General features: G+C 41.2%; 2 protein-coding genes across 3 annotated transcripts; one reads left to right on the top strand and one right to left on the bottom strand.

Moving 5' to 3' along the window:
• The first annotated feature begins 451 nt into the window (after positions 1-451).
• Positions 452-2157, top strand: junbb (JunB proto-oncogene, AP-1 transcription factor subunit b). 2 transcript variants are annotated; one of them, XM_086056472.1, is made up of 2 exons: positions 452-693; positions 783-2157. In XM_086056472.1, exon 2 carries the CDS (start codon positions 791-793, stop codon positions 1697-1699), a length of 909 nt encoding a protein of 302 aa, XP_085912598.1. In that variant the 5' UTR covers positions 452-693; positions 783-790; the 3' UTR covers positions 1700-2157. The 2 variants fall into 2 exon arrangements, with proteins under 2 accessions (XP_085912598.1, XP_085912597.1); XM_086056471.1 differs by having other exon boundaries at positions 452-2157.
• Positions 2158-6895: 4738 nt separating this feature from the next.
• Positions 6896-16929, bottom strand: rtbdn (retbindin). Its single transcript, XM_086056481.1, has 6 exons — positions 16761-16929; positions 13075-13236; positions 12880-12979; positions 11516-11644; positions 10780-10876; positions 6896-7993 (listed from the first exon to the last, which is right to left on the bottom strand). The coding sequence occupies exons 2-6, from the start codon at positions 13232-13234 to the stop codon at positions 7640-7642; spliced, it is 840 nt and encodes a 279-aa protein (XP_085912607.1). The 5' UTR covers positions 13235-13236; positions 16761-16929; the 3' UTR covers positions 6896-7639.
• Positions 16930-26586: the final 9657 nt, after the last annotated feature.

Below are 26586 nucleotides of genomic sequence, written 5' to 3'. Positions count from 1 at the left end.
ACAGAAGACGACATGATTTCAACTCATCACTCGGACTTTAATTTAGTAAACATTCATATAATTTGTATCAATTAAATAACAAAACGAGTACCTATAACTTAAAAAAAAGACTATTTTTGCGATTGTATTTAACATTGATGCGCTTTTGTGACGAAAAGTAGAGCCCAAATTGAATAATGTATAATTCTACCACCAGTTGGTATGTCAAAAGAGCTACATTAAACATCTAAACTGTTAAATTAAAGTCATAAATAAAGTAAAAGGTCTGTATTTATGACGAAAGTGTCCGCAGACATGCCTCCGCCGAGTGCTGTCTTGCCTACAGGCTTATTTACAGTCGCTTCTTCCCGGCATCTGCGTCACTCACTGGGGCGCGGTCTCCGGGGAAACTGGCCAATCAGAACGCAGCAGTTCCTTAGCAGCAAGTGTGTGTCGATGCCTATATAAAATGGGCTCTATTAAGCCGACTGGACACAACTTCACACGCAGCAACGCGTACGCGTCGTCACAGGAGTCCGCAAGTTTTTTGGGGGGGAATCATCAGGCGCGCTTTTGTCTTGACTTGCTGGACTTTCACTATTTTTTTCAGTTGGAGTGATAGTTTCTGATGTTGGGACACTGTTGACAAGACCAATTGATGCTCGTTCTCTGCTGACTCTTGTCATTTGTTGAGACTATTTCAATAAGCAGCCGGTAAGCTTACTTTCCCGACTTTATGTCCACAAAGATGGAACAGCCTTTTTATCATGATGACTCTTTTCTGTCGGCTTACGGCCACTCAGACGCCGCCATGCACGACTACAAGCTGCTAAAGCAGAATATGAATTTGAACTTGACAGAGCCCTATCGCAACCTGAAATCACACCTGAGGGCCGACACGGACCCGTACCAGGGGGTGCAGCAGGACGTTGGGACCCTGAAGCTCGCGTCCCCAGAGCTCGAGAGGCTCATCATCCAAAACAGTAACGGTGTCATCACCACCCCGACCCCGGGGCAATACTTCTACAATCGGGGCATCACCGATGAGCAGGAGGGCTTCGCCGAGGGGTTCGTAAAAGCTTTGGACGAGCTACACAAGATGAACCAAATGCCTCATTCGGCGTCCTCCATCGGCGCCAGCGGAGTTACCACATGCTCGCCAGCGGCCCCCAGCGTGTTCGGCTCGGGACTGCAACCCGAACCTCCCATCTACACGACGCTGAACGCCTACTGCCCGAACACCGGCCTCTCTTCGGCCGCCTCCAGCTACCCCACAGCCACCATCAGCTACTTGCCGCCCCACCAGCAGAACCACCCACAGACCTCCGCGCACGGCGCTTTCCAGAACCCCCACCCGGGTTCTGGACTTCATCCGCAGCGGCTCGTCGCTCTCAAAGAGGAACCGCAAACCGTGCCGGACCTCCTGAGCAGCGACGGCTCGCCTCCCATGTCCCCTATCGACCTGGAGACACAGGAGAGGATCAAGGCGGAGCGAAAGAGGCTGAGGAACCGACTGGCGGCAACTAAGTGCCGGCGGCGCAAACTGGAGCGCATCGCTCGACTGGAGGAGAAGGTGAAAGGGCTGAAGAGCGACAACGCGGGCCTTTCCAACACAGCCTCGGTGCTCCGGGACCAGGTGGCCCAGCTCAAACAGAAAGTCCTGACCCACGTGAGCAGCGGCTGTCAGCTGATGCTCACAAGCAAGATGGAGGCATTTTAAACGCAGAGACTACGTTTTTGTAAGTGACTTTAAGGTGATAACACTGGAGTCATGGTGTGCATATAGCACCACAGCAACGCGAGGCAGCAGGGGGGACTTTGTAGACAACTATGTTGTGTCGATATTGTGCAAAAGACTGATTGGAATGGTACTTTCGGATGCTGGACACCCCTCAAAGAACCATTCAACACTTCATCAGCGCTGCATTCGAAGTTGGCATATACTGAGAGAAGATGCCCTTATTCCGGTTAATAAATGGCAGAAATTGGTTATCAATATGTCTTTGTATATTTGCCGTTGATGATATTGTCATCAAATGCTGCATATATTCTTTGTGTAAATTATTGTTGTTTGTCCCGGTTGATCCAGGCAAACTAACCATGTCCAATGTTTACAATGTCATTTTTTTTAAATGTGTGATCTGATGTGTATTTAAGTAAAGAGTCTCAAAAACATGATGGCAATGTGTTGTTGTTCTATAAGAGAAAATACAGTATACAACCATGGCTTACAGAGAGAGGAAAAAAACAACACAGCCCAAACAACAAACCATGACTCCTAGTTTGCATGGATTTATTGCAGTATTGTTGTTGTGTGTGAGTATTTTTTTTTTTAATGAACACTACTGGGGAAAAGGTCACTGCAATGTACTGCATTGTTGGCCTTGACCTTTGCAGTTGAAAAACATACCAGTAACTTTTGACCTTTGCAGTTAAGAAGCATGCCGGTAACTTTTGGCCACAGAAAAAAAACACAAACACTTACTGTAATTGAAATCCAATAAGAGGTTCATTTGCTGGTAACATGGTGGTTAGCACAGTTTTGAGGATCAGGGTTTGAATAAGGGCTCTGGCCTCCATGTTTGGAGTTTGACTATAGGGGTGAGAATGTGATGATAAAGTGTCTACACCAGTTGAGGGGGAACCACATGTCTACATCACCTCTCGCACAAAATCCACTGCGTGGGATAGGCTTCAGCTCACCTGTTTCTCTAATAAAAAACAGTAATAAAAAACAGTGGTAAAGGAATTGGTGGCTGGATAGAGTACAGGGAACCTTGTAAGACATAAAATGACTCCTGCTGTACCCCTGACAACACTTGAGCTTATTGCTAAGTGACTGTATACCACTAATGAGCCCACGAAACAGCATATGTAGGAAATATGGTGCCATTTGAGGATAATCAAATAGAAGTCAAATATTAAAACTGTCTTTAAAGAGTCCCATGACTATTAATATGAGACAGATCAAATCATTAAAAAACATGTATTCAACATATAGCACGGCACAAGCAAATTAGAGCAGCAAACCCTATACTAATGATTCAATATTCAATTGTAGATTTTGGGTTACTGCTATGTTGACACTGTCGTTAACCCCATTTGGGGTCAGTGGTCATTTAGTGCAGATGGGGGGTGACAGTGACTTTTAGGAATGCCAGGGATCTTGAACGCGCCTCACCACTTGGCAGGGCATCAGGCATGAGTGGGCGTCCGGATCCTGCATGGAGCATCTGCGTGGATGCTTGGAGAAGCGCACGCGGCCAAGGACGACAATGATGGTGTACGCGTCAGTGCGCAAATATGCGCGGCAAAAAAAGGGGGCTCAAAGGAGGAATATGTGGAGGAGTTGGGGGAAGTCCCGTGGATGAGTAATGCTCACAGCATCTTGGGATAAATTAGGATACGAATAACAGACGCCCTCAATGAATTTGAAATGATGTTCATATAGTACATTGGATGATTACTGAAGCCCCCAAAAGTGTATCAAAACAGCTTCGGTGACAATTGGCCAGGAGAAGCATAGCACATAAAGTGACCCATAGGAAAACGTGAGGGGTATTTCTGTCCTTTTAAACAGTCGATATGGAAGAAAAGCAAACACGGATGGCGAAGTTTACAGTATTGAAAACAGCACAACACAAAAGGTTCACCCTCAAATTATTTTGAAGAGGAAGATTTTACAACATATTTAAATATTCCCTTTCCATCAATAACAAGTCCGTTATTTTTGTCGTGCATGTGGAAACAAACCGCCCACACAACTTCTCTTTTTCTAGACCATTTTCCCATTTTCGTCAAAAACAAAACAAAACAAAAAAAACCATCTAGCTAAAGGAAGTGGGTCTACACACTCTGACCAAATTTGTCACACAATTAACCGTAAATAGGTCGCCTCGAGCACATTGATTACGATCGCAAACATCACACACACGCTCATCTCCCACTCGAAATAAAAGCTCAAGTGTCACTGCCTCGGTGGCGGAGGCTCAATTTACGCACAAGACGGGCTTACGTGCAATAATGCGCATTGAAAAGAAAAAAAACAAGCCAATTAAAGCTTCGCTGGCACTCTGCACGCCTCGGCCCACAACCCACACCGAGTGTGTGTGGGAACATCTGTGATGTGAACAGTGACGTCTGAACAGCTCTGGGTGGGTTTAGTTTCCTCTCCGCGAGTCCCTTTCCTCTCCCACAGACACGCAGACACGGCTGTTGCCATCTGCACAACCAAACATAACACCGTGTTACATATTACCACATTTTCTAATCATATAGCAGATATTGAGCCTGGTCTTGGTCTATTTGTCTGTATAGGAAGTAAGATGAGAGTATAGGGATGACGAGTGTGATTAAATACACTCATACAGCATAGTATTGGCCCCGAACCAGTACACATTTGAAACGTGCCCACGTCTGAATATTTAATGCCGCATTATTTGTACTGTATTGCGTACTAAAAAATAGGCCGATCCTCTCTGCATAGCCTTCAATGAAGAGTTTTTGAAGGGGTACATTGCCATCTTGTGGCGATATTGTAAAATTGCATTGTCCATATAACGGCATTGGATCGAGCCTCTATCGTACAGACGTGCACTATTCATTTAAAAAATGTTGAGGTATTCGGCTTCCGGGTGAAATTTCAGGATGGACCTAAAATGCAACATTTACACATAACATTTACAAGTGAACTTAATTTGACTTTATGTAAACTTTTGAATGCACATGTCCAGTTGTTGTGAATGACTGGAGAACATTCTAGAGTCTAGTCTGCCTTTTGCCCAAAGTGGCATAGTCTCCAAATCCCTGCAACTCTGAACAAGATAATTGGTGGAGAAAACAGATAGATAGTGACAATACCAAGAACTGCATGTCCCTCCAAAAGCAATAAAAAAAAACATAATAATAGAAAAAACTCGCCGGGGAGGCTGCCAATTGGCTAACAGAAACAGTGAGGTAGGTACAGGAATTTCTAACAAGTACTGGTTGTTTAGTACATGTAACAACAGTCTCCTAACTTCTTCATAAATCTGGGATATGGGGCCTGATTGCCTCTTACAGAAAAACATAAGCAGCTCAAATACCAGTCAGTTTTAGTACAAAACCTTCATTCTTCTGTAACTTAGAACACAACGAATGTCAGGAAAAGCCTGAACTTTATTTGGTGGTAATCAGAGGCATTTTTTAAATGATGGCAAATGTGTGTTTCCCATTTAACATGAGTTTGAATGTAATTGGGAAATTCTAAACACAGCCAAATTCAAGTTGTAAATGGTTGCGCACACTTGTGCAACCATTATCTTCGTATAATCTCTTTTATTTCTATCCATTGTGCTGACTTTTGGAGCTAGCCAGCTCGGGAACACCTTGGACTTGCCGCCAGCCAATTGTAGGGCACATACTATAATGTTGCTGTACTATAGACCACAGTTGGATGACAGCCAATGCCAGAGACATCATATTTAAATAAACACCACATTGGGCTCTGAATACTATATCAAATTCGCCACCATATAGGATGATGGTTGAGCAATCATTAAGGATGCCCCATTTATTTGTTGATTGGCGAGATACCAAATATTTTACACTCCAAGCCAGATCTCATTGGATTAATACTAAACAATGACTTTTTATGGAATTTGTCCACTAAAACATAATTTTACCAATAGAATTTGCTGACTTTGTAGCTAGTAGGTCACTATAAATTCCAGTATGTGTATAGTACTGTCAATTTCAGCAGTAAATTTAACAAAATTGCCCCAAAGTTACTATAGTGCTCAGATTTTTGTTAGTTCTTAAGGTAACTTTTCATCTTTTCACTTCAGGTCAGCAGTAGTCACTCGTATTCTGCCATCCGGAACTGTCCTGACACTTATTACTTACAAACATTATGAAATACCCTGGTGACAAGTGCCAACAAATCATTTTGGACTCAGCATTTCCCCCTCCCCCCCATATTAAATTTCGATGAACACGCAAAAGCAGTTGCGCAATTGTGCACACCTTCAAACTGCATGCACGTTTGGATGTGGTCCTAGTGGCCCACTTTTCCTGGTGAAAGCATTCCAATCCTATTAGATTGTGAATGAATGGTTGTGTCCCATCTCTCTTTAGGCCACTCCACAGTTGTGCCATTTGAATTCAGGTCAGGGCTGTAGCTGGCTGCTCAGGCTTCCAAATTCAGTCCTCCACTCGCGAAGAAGCCAATCTTTTCATGTGTGCTCGAGTCATTTTGCTGCTGAAAAACAAAATTACTCTTCATTTTCAACCAAGCTCAATCTGACTTTACAGAGGCTGCTCCGAATTCCCTACTCTAATGCCACATGGTGCAGAGTAGGAATATGAGATTAATTTTCAAAGAAAAAATAGCAACATTTCTCGGGGATTCACATGATAGCACCCTGGATGGCTAATGTCTTTGTCTGTCCTTGGGCTTGCTTAGAAACTAACACTGCATAGTTGTAATCATTCAACATAAAAGTTGAATACCGTACATACAATCAATGTTTTTAAAAAAATTTTTTTTACTTAACTCTATGTAACCGATTGAACATGTCCAACTTTTATGCCAGTTTAACAACCAAATAAATACACCCTATAAAATATAAGCACAATATTTATTCAGTTAGTGTCCATTTTAATGCATTTAGACTAATTGAATGTGCGTACTGACGAGGCATGCACGAAATGTGCTTATTTTTGTTCACGGGAAAAAATTAAGAATCAAATATCGATATTGCGCAGCTCCCATAGTTGATGTAGCTCAATTGATCGCAGCAGATGCCATGTTGTTCTTTCCTGTCAAAATGCTTCAAACGTTGACCATTTATTTCACATGAGCGCTGTATCAAGTGTATTTCAATAATTCAAACTCAGTTCTAAGATGAAGCCCTTTGCAAACATGTACATGATCAGGTTGCCGTTTACAAAGTTTTCTTTATTGAGAACGTCACGAAAATTACACAAACACTTTGACTTAAAAAAAGAAACTTTACATCTAATAACACCTCAAAATAGAGCTACATATCATTATAGAAACATTTACAGGATATTGAGGACCAAGCTACCAGAATAATGTCTCATCGTCTCTGTGGATTTAATCTGTAAATGCTGAGGATATTTGAATTGTGAATATTAAACCTACTTCCTGGTACTAAGCAAATCTCTCCAGTGTCATTATCATACCACACACTTTCTATTTCAAACACTTACATTCATTAGAACCTTTCCTGCTGTGAACGTTTTCTCTTTAAAACACTTCATGACAAGCACAACGCGCAGTATGGCATCACAACAAGTTTTGTTCGCAACCTCTGACAACCCCATATATTCAGACGGATGTCACCAGGGTAGTGATGTTGACGTTACTGTTGTCACTGAAGTTCCTATTGTCAAAAATCATGATGCACTATGCATAAAGCGTCCAATTTATGAGCCACACAAATCAAATAAAGCTTTGCCTTGTAACCCGGAGATAAAACATCCGTGCAGTTAATATTGCATAAGCAACATTCATGAAATGTCGGGTCATTATTCTTGAAATATGATAATGACAGCTGGGAAACTTAGCGAGAGGAGTGAGTTCCAAGCTCCACTTCGATACATGTCGCATAATAAGAGCTAGACAATTATCTCTAATACATTGACGCAACTTTATTCTCTACAGGCCGCTTCCACTTCCCTCCCCATCGTCCACTATGATTGATCGTTTACGCAGGACAGAATTCCCCTTCCTGCCGCTCCTCGTCTGCGAGGGCAGCTTGGTCTGGCAGGGAGACATATACGGAGGCAGCCCACTTTTGGTGGTGTCAAGCTCCTCCGGGTCGTCCTGGTGGGCCCGCAGGGCCGAGATCACATCCTTGTCAGAAGCACTGAGGGTAAGACAACCACACGGGCGACCGCCACCGGGGCTGTCATTCGCCCCGGCAGCTCCAACCTCCTCAGATGCATCCTCGACAGTCATGAAGGCGTCACCCCACAGACTTTCACACAGGTCTCTGCCATGTTGGTACATCTGAACACAAAAATACAAAGAAGAAGGTAAAAAGGGGAAATACAGAAGCTGCTATGGAAAATTGACTTTGACATTTGACTTAATGAGTTTACTTCGTTCCATGACCAAGCTCAAAACTCCATTTATATTGACTCAAATCAATTTTGTCCATTGAAGTTAATCGAAATGCTAAATTCAGGTATAGTTCTCAATTTTTTTGCACCAAGTACCACCTCCAAAAATCCTTGGCCAGCGTAAAGCCTTTCGGACTTGAGTAAAACATTCTGATCTCTTTGTTCTGGTCAGAACCCGAACTGCAGCATTCTGAATGAGCTGCAGCTGTTTGATGCTCTTTAGAGGGTTTAAGGTCAGGATAGACTAATCAAGTCTACTGGAGATAAAAGCGTGGATTAATTTCTCTTGGTCTGCCTGGAGCATGCAACTCAACAGTCTGGATTTTTTTCAGATGGTAAAAGGCTGTTTTAGTGATTGATTCAACCTTAAGGTAACAGATACAGATTGAACAAAAGGGGTCCAAGGACTGACCCTGGAGGGACCCCACATGTCAAGACAGTTCAATCAGTTCTATCAAAACTTCCAGTGGTCACAAAACAACACCTTTCCTAGTAGGACCCGAACCATTTTAAGGTCTTTCCATTTATTCCGACCCAAGTTTCCAAGCTGTTCTGTATATTATGATAGATTTGAACAAACATTGCACTGAGATCCAATAAGACTAGCACCAACATTTTCCCTGGGTCAGTGTTCAATGTTATAACATTTAATACTTTAATACTGTTTCTGTACTGCGATGAGGTCGGAAACCTGATTTAAATTGATTAAAAAGTCCATTTGATTTCAAGAATTTTCTGAGTTGATTAAAAATCACTTAGATGTTGAAATATAAAACAAGGAATGTTTCCATTACTCCAGCCAGATCCCAGACCTCAATCTGTGAGGTAGCCTGAAGGAAACTTCTTATCTCTTATCTAAAATCGTATCAAACCTTTCAAAGGATGGCAAGACAGGTTTCTTTGTTTGTCATAAAGTCTACATTCTCTGGGAGAAGAAAACAAATTAGTGAATTTTCCTTCACGCACAGGCACACGCACACACGCACACACGCTAGCTATGTTTGTGTGCATTTTAGCTGCTGTTCTCTGGTGACTTCCTAATAACCAGCAATTAAGATGTGCTGCCAAGCCACCGTGTATACTGCAACCCATTTGCTCCCTTTTACACACAACTTCCCCTTTATGTCTCCAGCGTATTATTTTCCATCACTTGCCAAAATCCTAATTTGTGTGCCTCGCTTATTCTCCCTCTTTCCCAACAGCACAATTGCACCTCGACGTCTGCTTCCCCTCATCTGTTGGGGGATTAAGACTGAGGCACACAAGGTGTTCAGAGTGCGAAAAGCTCTAATATATTCATCCTGTTTGAAGGACAAAGAGGATGTCAGCTCTTTTACTACGTAACATGCCTGACACGCATGCACACAAATATTGTGCCCTTCCATCGGCTCACATCATTTGCTGCCAAAGCTTATTCGGTGCAAGCAGAAATTTCCGGCGGCACTACCCAGTCCTTTACATCTTTTGTTTATTCAATTCTGCCCTTCTGCATCCCAAATCTTACACCTGCGCAATGTTTGAGCACAGAACAAGAAAAATGCATAGGTGACAGAAATGACAAAATGTCCGTCTTTTGCAATTGAGGAGGGTTTTTTTCTTTAAATACATACAAAACCATGTGAAGGACCTTCACTGATATTCGATCACATACTGGAACTATTGAACTAAACACTTTGTTTTGTTGAAATTACCCTACCCAATCTGTAATAACCCTAACCCTGACCCACTACAATTGCTGTATCAAAGCTTATGTCTTTTGGTCTAATATACCAGTAATTTGAATATTAGAAACAGCCTATACTGTAAAAAATAATGTAAAATAAAATTTAAAAAAAACTTTAATTTCAATCCAACAAATTTACGTAGATCAAATTTTAAATTGGGCAATTCAACTTAACGTTTTGCTGTTGTAAAAATTGGCTTTCCCGTATTACACAACAAAGAAATAAGAGTTTATAGAACTGCCTTCCCTTGTATTGAACCCCAATTTAAATATATAAGTTAAACAAAACTCAGAAAATTGTTTTGGAGCAAGCAATGTGCTTGCTTTGTTGTGATAACCAACAATGTTAAATAAACCCAGTATTGCTAATATTGTAAAATACACTTTAAATTGTAAATGGGGTGCCAACAATCAGTTCAACATACTGTACCGGGTACTGCATCAACAGCTTATCTTTTTCGAAAAAAAATAAAGAAATAATTGGTCAAGTTTCTTTCGAGCTTGAGCAATTTATAGTAAACGCAGACATCCCACAGCTGCACCAGAATTTTTTTTAAAACAGTTACATACGGATTTGCCACCTTCACATAAATGAGATTCAGTACAAAAGCTGTATCATAATTATGCCTCAGCAAAGACGATAATGCACATCATGTGAGAGACACACCGGTGTCGTTTGCACAGTAGTATTTCGTTGTATCTTGTAGACTGTAAAAAATACAACTTGTATTTCTTGGCCAAATACGGTAATTGAAGTTGGAAAACCTTGAAAATGTTTTTTTTTTTTTTTTTATATTTGGGTTTTATTCCGACCATACAGTAGACAACCCTTCAAAATGGCATTTTTGCCATTTGTGACCTCATTTCTACAACATACACCCAAATGTTCGGTTCAACCATGTAATTCCCGACACACGTGGAAACACACATCCCAACGCACACTCGCATACCTGCTGATACTGAACACAGGTTCCAGTGCAGTTGTGTCCTCTGGGGTCTGTGGCCCAATTACGAGCACATGTCAGGTCTGTTCTGCAGGCATCAAACCTGCAGAAAAAAATGCATACAATTCACATGAATGCTCCCACGTGTCTGTTTGTTTCAATCATGTAAGTTAATTAATGGGAAAGTCAACCCAAACATATTTTTTTCAAGAATATGTTCTATGCAAGCCCGCTAGTTGAAACAAGGCATTCTGATAAATATTGCATTTGTGGAATAAGAGTTAATCCACTCGTTTTTAGCCATCTCCGGGGGCGGCCATTTTGTCACTTCTATCGACTGAAAATGACATCACAGTTGCTCAGGGCTCAGGTTTTCTGAAGCTGAGCCAGGATTGGTTGTACCTGAGCCCTGAGTAGTTGTGATGTCATTTTCAGTCGACAGAAATGATGAAATGGCCGTCCCCTGAAATGGCTAATAACGGGTGGATTTTGCTGCTTAACTCATATTCCACAAAGGCAAATCTTCCATACAAGTTTGGAGTGAGTAAAAAAAAAAAAATAATCTTTTTTGTGTGCATTTGTTTTGTTTGTCATCTACCCCAGCTTCATTTTACAGTCTCTGATTTAGGATATCATGGTATATGGCTGTTGGTACACTGGTTGTTAATCTCCGAGGTTGAGTAAAGAGAAGCACCGATTTCGCTTCTGGTGTGCTCAGCAACATTCTCAGTGGCAGTCTCACCAATCTCGGCACAAACTGTGGCAGAGAGGCACGGCCTGGATGTAGGAGCGGCGATGCGGATGAGGCCAGCGGGCAGCATCTGGCGAGCAACGGTAGAAACATGACACGCGCTTCAGGAAGCCTTCACACCTAGAAGCAGATAGTCGCAACAGTCATTGTTCATGTCATGTGTCCTGAAATACGTGCTGACAAAGTTTTCCTCAGTGGCCAACAACAACGTCTTCTCTGCTGGCCGAAAACACAATCAGAAACATTGACCTACAGTTTCAACCTCAATGCTAATATTTGAAACTCAGCAGTCTGATCTCTTCCTTTTCGTATGTTAGATTATATATTTTCATTTCTTATCCAGACTAACTTCAGATTCCATGTGCTGCATTTAGCACTTTGCAGTGGTGCTGTTCCTTTTTCAAATTCATCCTCATAATGCCAGCGAGGTGGCCGTCAATGGTGTCAGCATTTTCTCAATCTCTGATTGGTTGGTCAAAACAAACCTTGTCACAACTTATGACTTCAACCAGCAAAACACATTTGAAGAAATTAATACATTTAATAATCATCTTATAGTGAGAATGATGTGTTTGCGACAGGGTGGCAGTGATTCAGCAGATGTTTAGTGTTTTTGTTGTTGTTGTTTTGTTGAGCAATATTCAAAAACTATTGTGTCTTTTTTCATTGCTTATTCTGGACTTGAAGAACAATGTACACCAGAGGTTACGTGAATTCAAAGAAGTAAAAATCCAGAGTCTGAGTTGTCACTTAAAGGCAGTGGTATAGGCCTTTCTTTATACACACATTTGATAATTAAGAATTTTATTTCGCTTAATTTTAACATGACAATCATGAGGCGTATGATCACTGTATCTATATGGAGCCTAGTAGCTGTGATTGGCATATGCCATTTTTCTTCAATGGTTTATGGAGAACAAATGGAACGAATTTTGCCTAGCAACGAAAGGCCATGCAGAAGTGATGCCCATCCATTTTATACACTGAATAAAATGGTGTTATATTTGTGTCATCTTCCAAACCGCTTATCCTTTACAGGGTCGCGGGGAGGTGCTGGAGCCTATTCCAGCTGACATTAGGCGAAAGGCAGACTACACCTTGAACTGGTCGCCAGGCACACACAGACACGATCCCACACTGCCCGCACACAACTCAGGCGTGTGTACCACTACATCAACAGTGACCCCGGTGTTAAATTGACTCCATTTTATTTCTTCAAGTGGTTGCGCAAAATCTGGATCCAGATGCATTTTTAAGTGAATTTATAGCCTTAAAATGTATTTTTTTCAGTACTGTATAAATTACATAAAGGAGTAGTATTTTGGTTGAGTACTGGATTCAAGTGAGAGGCTTACGCAGGACTTAGCGGCCCACATTTATCCCAGGGTTCATTCTGATTGCTGGCAGAGGGAGAATGGGAGATGTCCTGGATGTCTTCCTGTGTGCAGCAACTATCTGTCAAACAGAGAACACACATCCATCTGTCAGTCAAGGTGCCATTGGAGTCTCACTTGCAGTGTCTCTAATGAGCCAAACAGGCAGTCACTCACTGTCAGCGTAGAGCGTACACTCCCCCAGGTGAGGTTCTGGGCTGGGTGTGGCCTTGTGCTTGCCATCTTGAAGACACACCCCTTCTGAGCTGATTCCAACTATCAGCAAAATTGTCCAATATGCGCATATCAACAGAAGAGCGCGCAAGAGGATGATCATGTCTATAACAATAAGGAGTTCAGTGAATTGGAGAGTCGCTCACACACAATCCATTATATATATATATATATATATATATATATATATATATATATATATATATATATATATATATATATATATATATATATATATATATATATATATATATATACACACATACAGTAGACGCCAAAGAATAGAAATGTGTCATCAGATGAGTTTTAAAAGTGAGGGGGCTTGCCTAACATTTAAAGAAATGTCATTCCAGAGGGAAGGGCCAGCAGCAGAAAAGGCTGGATCCCCTCTGAGGCTCCGCTTAGTCTTCGGCACCTCCAGTAGAGCCTTGTCCGCATACCTGAGGCATCGGGAAGGTGCTTAGGAGTGGAGGAGCTCAGAGAGGTATGCTGGGCCGAGGCCATTTAAAGATTTGTAGATAGATAGAAATAGAAGCATCTTAAAATGATCCCTAAAATGCACTGGGAGCCAGTTATTGGCCAGAATTGGGTTTATGTGCTCCCTCTTCCGAGCCCCAGTTAGGAGGGCAACAGCATTTTGGACCAACTGGAGACGCTTCAGGGAGGACTGGCCCACCCCAAAATAAAGTGCATTACTTTAGCCGAGATGTAACAAAGGCATAGATGACTGTTTCTAAGTGCTGATGGGAAAGGAGGGGCTTTACCTTAGCCAGTTGTCTCAGATAAAAGAAGCTGGACCTTACAACAGTGCTGATTTACTGGTCTAGTTTAAGATGTCATGTCATGTCATCTTCGAAACCGCTTATCCTATACAGGGTCGCGGGGAGGTGCTGGATCCTATCCCAGCCATCAATGGGCGAAGGCAGACTACACCCCGAACTGGTCGCCAGCCAGTCGCAGGGCACACACAGACACCGTCACTGAGCAGGAATCGATCCCACGCTGCCCGCACGAAACTCAGACGTGTGTACCACTACACTATCAGTGACCTCCAGTTAAAGATCACTGTCCAATTTAAAACCCAAGTTTGAGATTGTTGGCTTTGGATATGAAGCCAGGGGGCCCAGGGTGGGATGTAGAAGAGCCTCTGGGACCGAACACCATAACTTCTGTTTTCTTTTCATTGAAATTCAAGACATTCTGTGACATCCAGGCTTTCGGGTCCAGTAGACAGGACAAAAGAGGTCTCAAGGAGAAAGCGTCTTTTTTGCTCACGGTGACAGCGGTCTGACAGTCATAAGCATTGCAATGGACGAAAATATCATGTTTTTGAAGGATGGAACGCCGAGGCAGCAATTAAAATGAGAAGAGCATTTAGATTCAATTCATTCGTTGATCTTTAACTACATTTCATTTCCTGTAAAAAACAACTGTTGAAGAACACAATCAAAACTGACTCAGCTTTGTAAAGATATCTTTCTGATTTTCTTCTCATAGAAACAATTCTCAAAACTTGTCCCCTACAGGTTTAGTTCTGCCCACGAGCACCACACTCGATCAGTGTTAATTTGGGAGACCCTGTGAAGGTAACTTGAGCAGGGCATTTTGCTCTGAGATGATACTATAATAGTTGATACAAATACCAACTAATATGGTATTTGAATTTGGCTTTGCAACGTGTGCAAATTACTTTTGATTTCTCCAATGAGTGTCAAGCTTGTCCATTTTCACACCAGTGACTGTCCTATAAAGCGGCTGCACACGTGAGCAGTGGCTAATCGGTTATAGGCCACCACACAAAGTAAATAAAACACTGCGCTAACAGATTTACTTTTTTAATGCTTTAAATCAATTAAATTAATCTGCAAAGTTAACACTTAAACTTTGACAGATTTCTAATTACTGTACCGTAACATTTACGTTCATTTCCATTAGCCCATCTATCTTTCTATTAGCGTTAAGACAGCAGATTTTTGTTAAATAAAATTATATGGTTTGATTGAACATTTTCGCGTTTAAATATGCAATGTTTAATTCTTATTTTATGTTTATTGTTAGTTTCAATATAAACTTAAATTGGAAGCAGCAAAATAAAGAGCTTGAAGTTTTTGGGGGGAATTGTGCCAATGAAAAAGTGAGAACCGGGGCTAGGGAATGCTGTACTTTGAAAAGTGTGTTTTAATTTTAATTTAACTTAACTGTGTTTTAAAGGAGAAATCAACCCAAAGACATTTTTTCAAGAATATGTTCCCAGCAGGCCCACGAGTTGAAACACGGCATTCTGATTAATATTGGTTTTGTGGGATGTGAGTTAAACAGCAAAATCCACCTGCTTTTTGCCATCTCTGGGGGCGGCCATTTTGTCACTTGTGTCGACTGAAAACGACATCACGACTGCTCAGGGTTCAGGTAACGACCAATCACGGCCCAGCTTCAGAAAACAGGTGAGCTGTGATTGGTTGTTACCTGCGCCCTGAGCAGTTGTAATGTCATTTTCAGTTGACAAAAGTGACAAAATGGCCGCCCCCGGACATGGCTAAAAACTGGTGGATAAACGCAATATTTATCAGAATGCCTTGTTTCAACTAGTGGGCTTGCATAGAACATTCTTGAAAAAAATATGTTCAGGGTTGACTTCCGCTTTAAAGCATGTAGAAGAGGTAAAATTACTCCAAAAAGTTTTGTATGGTCTATCTGTATCGCTAATTTTCAACAATTGTGTTTGGGTCTGTAACATATGCCCTGTGACAAACAGGGGTTCACTGCGATGCACACTGTAATGCATTTTATTCTCTCTCTATCCAAACTTTGAAACAATTGTGTCATTAATTTCCTTACAAGCTGCCCCTGTTGTCCGCCCAGTAAGAGTGTCTGAGACATCCCGCAGGCTGTACGCCCTGCATGTGGTGACCTAGTAGCAGGGTGAGCCTAATTAGTGGGGACTCAGACACCGTGATCAGATGGATGACATGCGTAGTTGTGTAATCTGACAAGCTGCTGCTCCCATGTGTAGGCCGCAGAACACAAATTAAACAAATCAGCTGGCAGCATGGCCTCAAGACAGGTCTGACCTCGCAGAGATGGAGTTAAAAAGCTGTAAATACATGCTCGATTTGAGTATCCCTGAGTGGAAGGATTTTTTTAAGAAACGTGGTTGTCAGACACACATAAAATGATTTGGGGAAACTTCTTTTTTATCCCCCCAAGTGACATTATACCAATTGATAATAATAATAATAATAATAATAATAATAATAATAATAATAATAATAATAATAATGCCACTACAATATGGACAATGGCATCAACTACTATTATTTCCTGATATTAAGCAAAATGTTTTGGAATAAAATTAAACCAAATCACCCCCTTTTTTACATACAAAAATAGAGAAACTTTTTTGGCCCTTTCTTGAAATTTGAAAAGCTCTTTACCCTTGGTACATTAGATACATATTCCAAACAGAACGTACCACTTAAACAGAATGACACACCATTTTAGAAGAGACTTTGCAGTGTTTTTTCTCTTGTAAGATATCGACTGAGCCACAAAATCATCACATCATCTTTGTTGTTGTGAGAGCAACAAGTACTTCCAAAAATGAATTATCAATGGTAAAATATGTTTACCTGTTTTTTGTCGGAATATATGTTCCACTGGATTAGATCCCGAGTGTTTTTTTCAGTTTGCTGAGAAAGATGCTCTTTTCTCTTTCTCTGGCGCTGGCTGGGGCGGTGTGCTGCTCGTTTATGTCTGGCTTATATGAAGGACATTTCACTCCCATTCATTCGGTAACCTGCTCCCCCCACCATCCTGTTCTGCTCTCTCTGTCTCTCTCTCTCTCTCTCTCTCTCTCTCTCTCTCTCTCTCTCTCTCTCTCTCTCTCTCTCTCTCTCTCTCTCTCTCTCTCTCTCTCCACTTGTGCACAAGTAGCAGAGAAAAGACTGGGCTCCCTCCCTGGTAATCCTCCAATGAAGACGTTTACCAAATCCCCCTGTTGACAGTCTTATTCCAGCACCACTTCGGCCGCGCACCGACCCAAACAATGTAATTAGACTTCTCAAATTGATTTCGAGACCGAACCAAATCCCGTTAGGATCATTCGTAAGTGGTGCTGAATCACACTTGTCTTCCAATCTTTCTGTCCACATGCACATAAACACTGAGGTCATGGCTTTTTCCACATGACAAGGTTACCGGAGGTATATGAGATTTAATACTGGATGTTAAGCTGAGGACTGAGAGCACAAATCTCTGTTGAAGTAAACAAAGTGACCTCGCCGCCAGGATGCGACATGTTGCAAAAGCCTTCCGGCTAGCACCACAGTTCACTTAAACCTATAAACTGGATGGGTTTATTTTTACCACGTGAGCCCGAATACAGATCTACATGCTTCATGATGCACATGGATGACCAGCGAAACTGTAACCTTGACAACATTGCAATTTGCTCTAAAGGTGTAATCCCAACCTCCCAAAAATACTTGCATATCCCATTTTGAAAACACACAATTCAAACATCCTTTTTGACAGACCCTAAATGTGGATGAATGTGTTTTTCCACTGCTTGTGTGTATTAATGCTTGTGGGTTTTAATCTCACCTCCACTTGGACCCGGTGTGCCATCATAATCCCTGGTGCAGCTCTCTTTCAAGCAGTGCCCTCCTAAAGCTTTTGGCCACAAAGGAGCAGATGGAGAGCATCTTGTGGCCTACATACGCCTCTTAAAACCAAAGATTGGGAAACGGGAGCCGTGCCTTGGACCTGATTGATTAAAGCAACAAAACAGCAGTGGCGAGAGCTCAGCAAGAAAAGCCATGAAATGACCACGTAGCCCTAATATATGAGTGCAAAAGGGCAGAACATTTCCAGAATTTTTTCATCAGAAGTTTTTAGATGTAGAGCAACATTTTTGTTTCACAATATTGGGAATATACAGCAAATAACTGACAAGTTATGATTACATGTAAGATGGGAGCGTTGTTGTGTCATGAGCAAATTTGTGCAATCGTTGGATTTAAAAAAAAAAAATGTTTTACTTGTTAAACTTGTATCAATCCTGGTTATATCACTCAAAAGATACTTGACCGGAAGCCACTTTCCATAGGTTGCAGTTGAGAGTACTTTCTGCACCGGGAAGTTTTAGATACGCACATACCAATGTTTGCCAGATTGTTTGCATTTTCCCCACATGCATGGCGGCATGGCTCAGGTTACGTGGTTGTCACAAAACCTGAAGGTTGTAAATTGGTTTCTCAACCCTAACTTGTTCCTAATGCTATGTCAACACCAGTATGTAAAAGGAGAGGACAGTGTTAAAGGGCTTTGACTACCTTTACAAGTGTAAGCCCATTTACATTCCGATCAAAGTCAGCAAAAGCGTGATTGTCAGACATTTCTGACTGATTATCCAGTCTTGTGGGGTGTGTTAAGGAGGACTGAGAGGACGCAAACATTTTTTTTTCAAGAATATGTTCTATGCAAGCCCACTAGTTGAAACAAGGCATTCCGATAAATATTGTGTTTGTGGAATAAGTGTTAATCCACTCGTTTTTAGCCATCTCTGGGGGCGGCCGTTTCGTCTTCTGTCGACTGAAAATGACATCACAACTGCTCACAACGACCAATCACGGCTCAAATTCAGAAAACAGATCAGCCGTGATTGGTCGTTGTGAGCAGTTGTGATGTCATTTTCAGTCGACAGAAGATAAAATGGCCGTCCCCAGAGATGGCTGAAAATGAGTGCATTTTGCTGCTTAATTTATATTCCACAAATGCGAAATTAATCAGAGTGCTGTGTTTCAACTAGTGGGACTTCCTGGAACATATTCTTGAAAAAAATACGTCTGGGTTGACTTCCGCTTTAGAATGATAGACGGACTGACCGATAGGCGATTACTATTTGGTCCGGCCGGACAAAATGGTGGATAAACGGACGGCGGTAGGGCACCCCGACTGTAGGCGGAAGGCGATAAAGGGACCGCAAATTTTTAACAAAATTCCCAGCTGGGTAATACGATACACATCTGGTTTTTGGGAAGAAATTGTCAGTAGACATATTTTTATGTCAACACTATGTTGGTCATTTTCCCAACACTATAAAACACGTGGTTTTTGCATCATTCTTTTGTCATTTAAAAGGCTGCTCACATTTTAAATAGGCAATGATGTTAAAAATGGCCTCATGTGCTTTGTACATGTGAAAGTCACAAACAGTGTGGAATGGTTTGCTCTGCTGACTTACTGTCGGTGCAAGCAGTGTGGGTTGAAGTCCCTCTCAGTGAGAAGATGAGTGTGAATGGATATCTGTCTCTATATGTGCCGTGTGATTGAGTGGCGACCAGTCCAGGGTGTCCTCTGCCTTTTGCCTGATGTCGCCTCTTATATGCTCTAGCTCCCTGTAACCCTGACCAGGAAAAGCAATCTAGATAATAGATGGATTTGAAGTGAGTGTTATGCTATGTTTTTTTTGCATGAGACTAGTGGATGCACAGTGCAGGGTGGCAGTTTAACTGAATTTGCATTAAATGATTTTGCTTTAAGCATGACTATGTTATTATGCTTCAATTCTGCTGCCCGCCTACTAACTGGAGCTCGGAGGATGGAGCACATAACACCAATTCTGGCCTACCTCCACTGGCTCCCAGTGCATTTTAGGGTTCATTTTAAGATTCTCTTATTTGTCTATAAGTCATTAAATGGCCTGGCCCCGGCGTACCTCTCTGAGCTCCTCCACTCCTACGCACCTTCCCGCAGCCTCAGGTCTGCGGACCAGGCGCTGCTCGAGGTGCCGAGGACCAAGAGGAGCCTCAGGGGGGATCGAGCCTTTTCAACTGCTGGTCCTTCCCTCTGGAATGACCTCCCATTGGTTGTTAGGCAAGCCCCCTCTCTGTCCATTTTTAAAACCCGGTTGAAGACACATTTCTTTTCTCTGGCTTTTGATCAGACCTGAAATTTTCGGCTCTTTTCCGGTGTCAATTGCATATAGTGTTTTATGTCAATTTATTGGCTTCATTATTTACATTTTATTTGTATGTAAGTCTATATTTATTAATACATGTATCACAGCCTTTGTTTTTGTTCTATTTATTGTATTGTTTGTAAAGTGCTTTGTTACAGCTCTAGCTGTTATGAAATGCGCTATATGAATAAAATTATATTGTATTCCCTGCCATAGACTTGTCATAGACTAACATGAAAATGATCAGTCCAATCGCATTAAATCCAAATGAGATTAGACAACAAAATGGTCTCAGGGGAGAAGTGCTTTAGAGTTTATCTCATAAATTTCAATGGAAGAGCAGAATTGGAATGGAGGGATCACTTTGCCGCAACAGACTGTTTGTTTCATAACTGGACAGGGTCAGCACAACAGAAGACTTTATTTCTGGGGGTGAGAGCAGAGGAGCGGGGGACGGACAAACAGTTCACCATCTGGTAATTAGAGGAGAAATAACGATATCCTTTGTGCAAAAGCTATTCAGGGAACAGAGGGAGGGAGGACAAAGCAGGTCATCACTGCTCCCTGTGTACCCTTACTGTCGTTCTCATTTAACAGAGTTGGATCACCGCCTGTCTTGGAGCCTGCGGCTGGCCCTCAGCTGGCACACATTGCCACCCATCTTTGTTGACACACTAAATGACATTCATATCCACCATTTGGAATGTCTCTGATACGTTCCACTGGCCTAATCTCCACAGCGGCATTTATCTGGAATTAAAAAAGGTGGAAGTGGAGGATACACCCGGCTAGGGCTACTCGATTATGAAAAAAATATATATTACCCATGATTCTTTTTGGTAATAATTGAAATCACGATTATTCAAATGATCATTTTTGGTACAAAATGAGAACATTTTTTACTCTATAATCATGCAAGTTACTTTTGGACCAAACAAAATGTATAAAATAATTTAAAAAATAAAGATGCAAATGTATTAATTCAAGTATATATTTATAAGTGGTACAGGGAATAGATAGATTCCCCAGAAGAAGATGGGAATTATCAGTCTTCGGGGCTCCTAAGAGATTTATTGCTGTTCCAAAACAACTTTCGACAAACACTAAATTTTAAAGTCACACTGAATAGCAAGGGATAAAGAGATTGCCATTAATGAAAACTAAAAGTATTAAAATTTTTCAAATTCTCCTCCCAGTGGTTCATTTGCACAATTGATTTATTAGAAAACCCCAACATTTATTTAAGGTCTCTTAACCCTTTCATGCACAGTGGTCACTACAGTGGACAGCTATTTAAAAGTTGCTTCCGCCTATATTAATTAATCTAAATTTTAAGAAATATTTTAACCATTTCATGTATTAATTATGATTTGCTGTAATTAAAGTATAAATAAATTTTTTAGATTAATTAATACAGGCGAAAGCAACTTTTAAATAGCTGTTCACCCTAGTGACCACTGTGCATGAAAGGGTTAAATCAATGTTATAGTCAGTCCAATTCATTACTTTTTTGTTGGAGCAGAGTTTGAATATTTTTTGACCATATGATTGCATTTTGGGTTTAATCACCGTTCTTGGAATGTCTTCCACAGGGATAGTGTATGAACTGATGGGTCAGGGTTTGCAACAACCTGAAAATTGTGTTTCTAAACATGCTTTCGATGCAAGCGTTAGTCTCAGTCTCAACCAGTAGACATTGCATTGAAATACTAAGCTCAACTCCACTTTATTTATAGAGCACTTAAAAAAATGTTAGCTTGAACAAAATGCTGTACAAAAATAAAAACACTCCTCCAGCACCCCCTTTGTGTCTTTATATGTAAAAACCCAAAAATATTAGTCACGTTGGCTTCCTGCTGTTCCACCAGTGGCCTGTGGGTGGTCTCAAGGTGTAACAAATTGTAGTCAGAGAGAGGGGAAGCATAGCTACCTTCACATTGGCATACAGGAGGTCCAAAGTTTTATTCCCTCACATTGTGTCAAGTTTTTAGTAGATGACAGAAAAGAACTTGGTTGTCTCTACGTAGTAGCACAAGGATGCCCAAATGCTGAAATTGGAATGTAAACATTAGCATCTGCAGTTTTCTGGCATCCGTTGGTTTGTCCTTAGACAAGTAACCTCACATTCAAATAATTATCAGTGAAAGGAAGCGTTCAAATCCCCTGTGCCATTCAAGCCTCTCTCTCATTCCTTCACGTTAGCAGTATCCCTTGTGCATATTTTCTCTTCTCTTTCTCTCTCGGATACTTGCCAGCTTCATGTTAGAAGCAAAAGGCAGTAGCTCCTTGTAGTTGCAGGTGAAGCACCATAGATAGAAGGGAGGAAGTAGTCAGGATTGATTGGAATTCTGAAAATCTATCTTGGACTAAACAAAACTGTAAATACAGGAGAAAATACATTAAATGAGATAGAAACAAAGAAATTAAAGAGAAAGTGAGTAAGAGATGCTCCAACAAACTCCAATGTGACCCTCTGAATATCTCAATATCAAGTACCAGGTAATTGTGTCATTTGTCAGAAGCAAAATTCTATTTGCTAACACCATTCTGTACATCCAATTTATTAACTTATGCTTACCTTTTGCCTTTCGTGGACTGTTTCATCCCTTGTTGTCCAGACTGCAAATGTATGGCGCAAGGCAAAGTCACCACTAATGTTGCCCATTAGGTTTTAATGAATGTTGCTAAAGGCGGGTCTGTTTGTTGCTCAAAGTTTCTAAATGACATTTCCATGCTGGCCTTGTGTGATGGTGTATTATTGGGGCTAACTCGTACAAGGGCTAACTCTCAGACCCATATTTAGAAGTAGACAAAATATTTACTTGGTAATTTAATTTCACACTTGATGGGTGGGGAGGCTTTCCAAATGCCCAACAATTTCTATATAAGCGCAGTTAGCCCTTTATAAGTCATTTTTTGTGAAATGCCCCCTTTTAAAGAGGAAGTCAACCCAAACATATTTTTTTCCAGAATATGTTATATGCAGGCCCACTAGTTGAGACAATACATTCTGATTAATATCGCCTTGGTGGAATATGATTTCAGCAGCAAAATGCACCTGCTTTTAGCCATCTCAGGGGGCGGCCATTTTGTTACTCCTCTTTGAAACTTCTGACACTTCTGAAAATGACATCACAGTTGCTCAGGGGTCAGGTAATGATCAATCAGAGCTCATCTGTTTTGTGAAGCTGTGATGTAATTTTCAGTCGACAGAAGTGACAAAATGGCCGCCCCCTGAGATGGTGAAAAACAAGTGGATTTCTTATATTCCACAAAGGCAAAATTAATCAGAATGCCTTGTTTCAACTAGTGGGCCTGCATAGAACATATTCTTGAAAAAAATGTTTGCGTTGTCTTTCTCACTCACATTTTATAGCAATTTCAAATACTGATGCTCAAAACTTATTATCGAGACATATTTTTCAATAAACTTGAGCACCTTTGAAAAATATATCACTTGGCAGGCGCTCAGACAGATTTGTATTTGTATTAGCGTATTGATGGAAGCTGGATGGTGAAAGAACATTCTGATTGAAGTCGAGATGCATCGATCCCATCACAAGGCTTGTGAAATGACATTTTAGAAGAGGTCAGTGCAGGGAGGTAATATGCACGGAACACAAAGCCACAGCTGTTAGCCACTTCGGTGATGTTGTTGTACTCTTGCAGGACTCTGCGTCATCGTAATGGGCTTAGTTGTGTGTATTAGTGTGTGTTTGAAGGTCTTTTCATCTACTGGCTGGTTCTTGCCAAGTCTGCTTTGAGGCTGCATCCAATTACCATTCATAGGAAAGGCTAAAACACTAGTACGCACGCGCACATACACAGGCCCCCAAGCTCTTCTTCGCTCAGAACATTTTGGCCTTTGTTCTCAGCGTCTCTTTATTGACTGTTTTCTCCCCCTGCAGCTTTGGCATAGATAAAATGAATAATACAACAAAAGCTGTGTCATTTTTTTTGTCTCCTCTCTACTGTGTATCAATCTGTTCCTTCACAAATCGACTGATGCCATTCATAGGCGGCAACAAAATACCTTCATGCTTGAAAGGCCCTGCTTAAAAACACTTGAACTGTAAAAACAAAGCAGCTTTGCAGTCTATTCTGGTAAACAAAAACATCTCTGCATATTTTATTTAGAATAATTTGGTCTGCATTCAAATTCTGTTAACAGAAACAAAATGACCTTCAAATGAATTTTGAGGCGAGCAAAACAATTTGGTTTGTTCCACAGGGGGAGCAAGACGTTTTTATTGACTGGAGTTGATTTCTAACGCAGTGATTACAAACCTTTGTTGCACCAAGTGTAAATATCAAATTATTACATTTTTATCTTTTATGTATATGTAATTTAATTTCAGTCTATGTCACCTACGTATTTTGTCCTAGTGTAGTCGCCGTACTTACTGAGCTTCTGCGCATGTGCCATATATCCTGCAGTGGCCGCAAATAATGGAGCCATAGTTGCCATTGACTGAAAGCCCGAGCCCGAGTTTTTACTTTACTATTACTTTACTGCAATTTTGAAATAATTTTAAGTAGGATTGGGCAGGGCTGGTTCTGAGAGAGGAGGAATTAGCAGGAATGCTTGAATGTGGATGAATGGAGGAAAACACCACTTAGGGCACAGGTGTCAAACTCAAGGCCCGGGGCCAGATGTGGTCCGTGTAATTTTATGTGGCCTGCGAAGGCAAATCATGTTAACTTACTGTTTCTTTCAAGTTGTCTTTAGGACTGCTTTAAGTCACAACCGCTAAAAGTCACAACTGACTTTTATCAACATTGGGACATGAGATATTGCTAAATTTTTGTTACCAATCCGTCCTTTTAAATTGATTTAAAAATAGTTGAAAAAAAAGGTTTTACATGTCTTTGGTTCCCAAAAAGTTATCCATCAATTTGTTGTGTATTTGTGATGATATAAGGCGATGATACATTTGTATGGGTTCACAGTCGTAACGGCCCTCCGAGGGAAACCATAGGTATATGTGGCCCGTGACAAAATTGAATCTGACACCCCTGACTTAGGGGGTGTTTTTGCTGAGGAAAAAACCTTTTAGCATGGCTAAAGCGAAAAAAGAAAAAAAAAGATTCGGCATGATACATCTCCTTTAGGTACATACACTACAATACAATACAAAACAGCCATATCAAATTCTGTACCTTAAAAACTCAAATATTAATATCATCAAGTTACAGATCCATTCATTTTTCGGAAAATGTTTCCATGTCAGCCTTTACCCAGGTGTATTTCAGTGCATTAGAGTTTTTGTGCTCTGGTTAGAGTGTATAACAATCCTCTTATGGTGTTCCTTCTCCGTGGAGGCAGGCCGGCAGGCAAGCAGGCTGTCATCCAGTGCCGAGGAGGATTTAAGGACATCCTGCTGGGTGCGGCCTGCGGGCTGCCAGCAGGAGGGGCGCCTCCTGATTCTGAACGAGACTATTGGAAATCAGGATTACGCACCGTTGTGTTGTGTCCCTCTCGCACACAGAGAGGAATTGGAGCAATACACAAAAAGCAAACTAGAAATGATTACTCAGACAGCCTCCCAAATTGAAACTGAAAATGTGATGTTAAATATCGATTACACAAACACCCATATAGAATGACGCTGCATGTTTTCTTTTTCTACTCTGCAGCGCCACGCTTCTGTTGTAATACAATCACCAACCACAAGGAGGTCATAGTGTCTTACCAATGAATGGGGGCACACACGCGCACACACAGACTCTCTCTCTGTCTCTCTCCCTCTCCCTCTCTCTCATTCTTTCTTGCAATGACATCAAAAGACTTGATTGCATTGTGTGTGTTTCCTGAAAATGGGGTTCCAGTATATCCACAGGAATACTCCATACAGGAGGCCCTCCTTAACGCAATTGTCTTGTTTTTCTTTGGGTATTCACCTACGAGTTGACAATGGGACACTGTTAAACGATTTTTATAAAAAGCAAACATTGGGGTACTAATGCAAACCAAAACAGAACATCCACGGACTTAAGAATGTAAATTTGACAAATTTGCTTGGGATCTCATCGCGTCTGAGGTTCAAATTTAAAAATGGTCATATCAGCAGAGGCGGGCATAATGTTTGCCAGTCCGTCATTCGTCACCCGTCAGCAGCCCGGGTACCTGACTGTCATCTGTCATTCTGTGTATTTTTCAAGCCGGACCAACGGTCAGTCCGTCATTTTATTTTAACCGCGCTTCTGTCAGTAAAGATCAAAGAGCCGCATCCATCCATCTATTACCTGAACTGATTTGATTAAAATGATAAAGTTTTGCTTACCTTAACCAGAATCCCATGTCACATTGTTGCCAAAGGTACAATCCTGGTGGATTAAAACGCTTCTAAATGCTTGCAAACCGAAATAAAGCAGAAATTATAATAAATGAATGGTTTTTTTTTTCTTCAAAGTCATCTTCTTCTTCTACAGCCTCTTCTTCTTCTTCTCCTTCTTCTTCTTCTAATTCTTCTTCCTCTGTCTTTTAGCGGTTG

This window comes from Filicampus tigris, chromosome 16, assembly GCF_054856515.1.
Source record: "Filicampus tigris isolate MCC_2025a chromosome 16, RoL_Ftig_1.0, whole genome shotgun sequence".
Classification (NCBI taxonomy): Eukaryota; Metazoa; Chordata; class Actinopteri; order Syngnathiformes; family Syngnathidae; genus Filicampus; species Filicampus tigris.
Note: the sequence above shows the minus strand (reverse complement) of the source record. Positions and strands in the feature narration are given on the sequence as shown.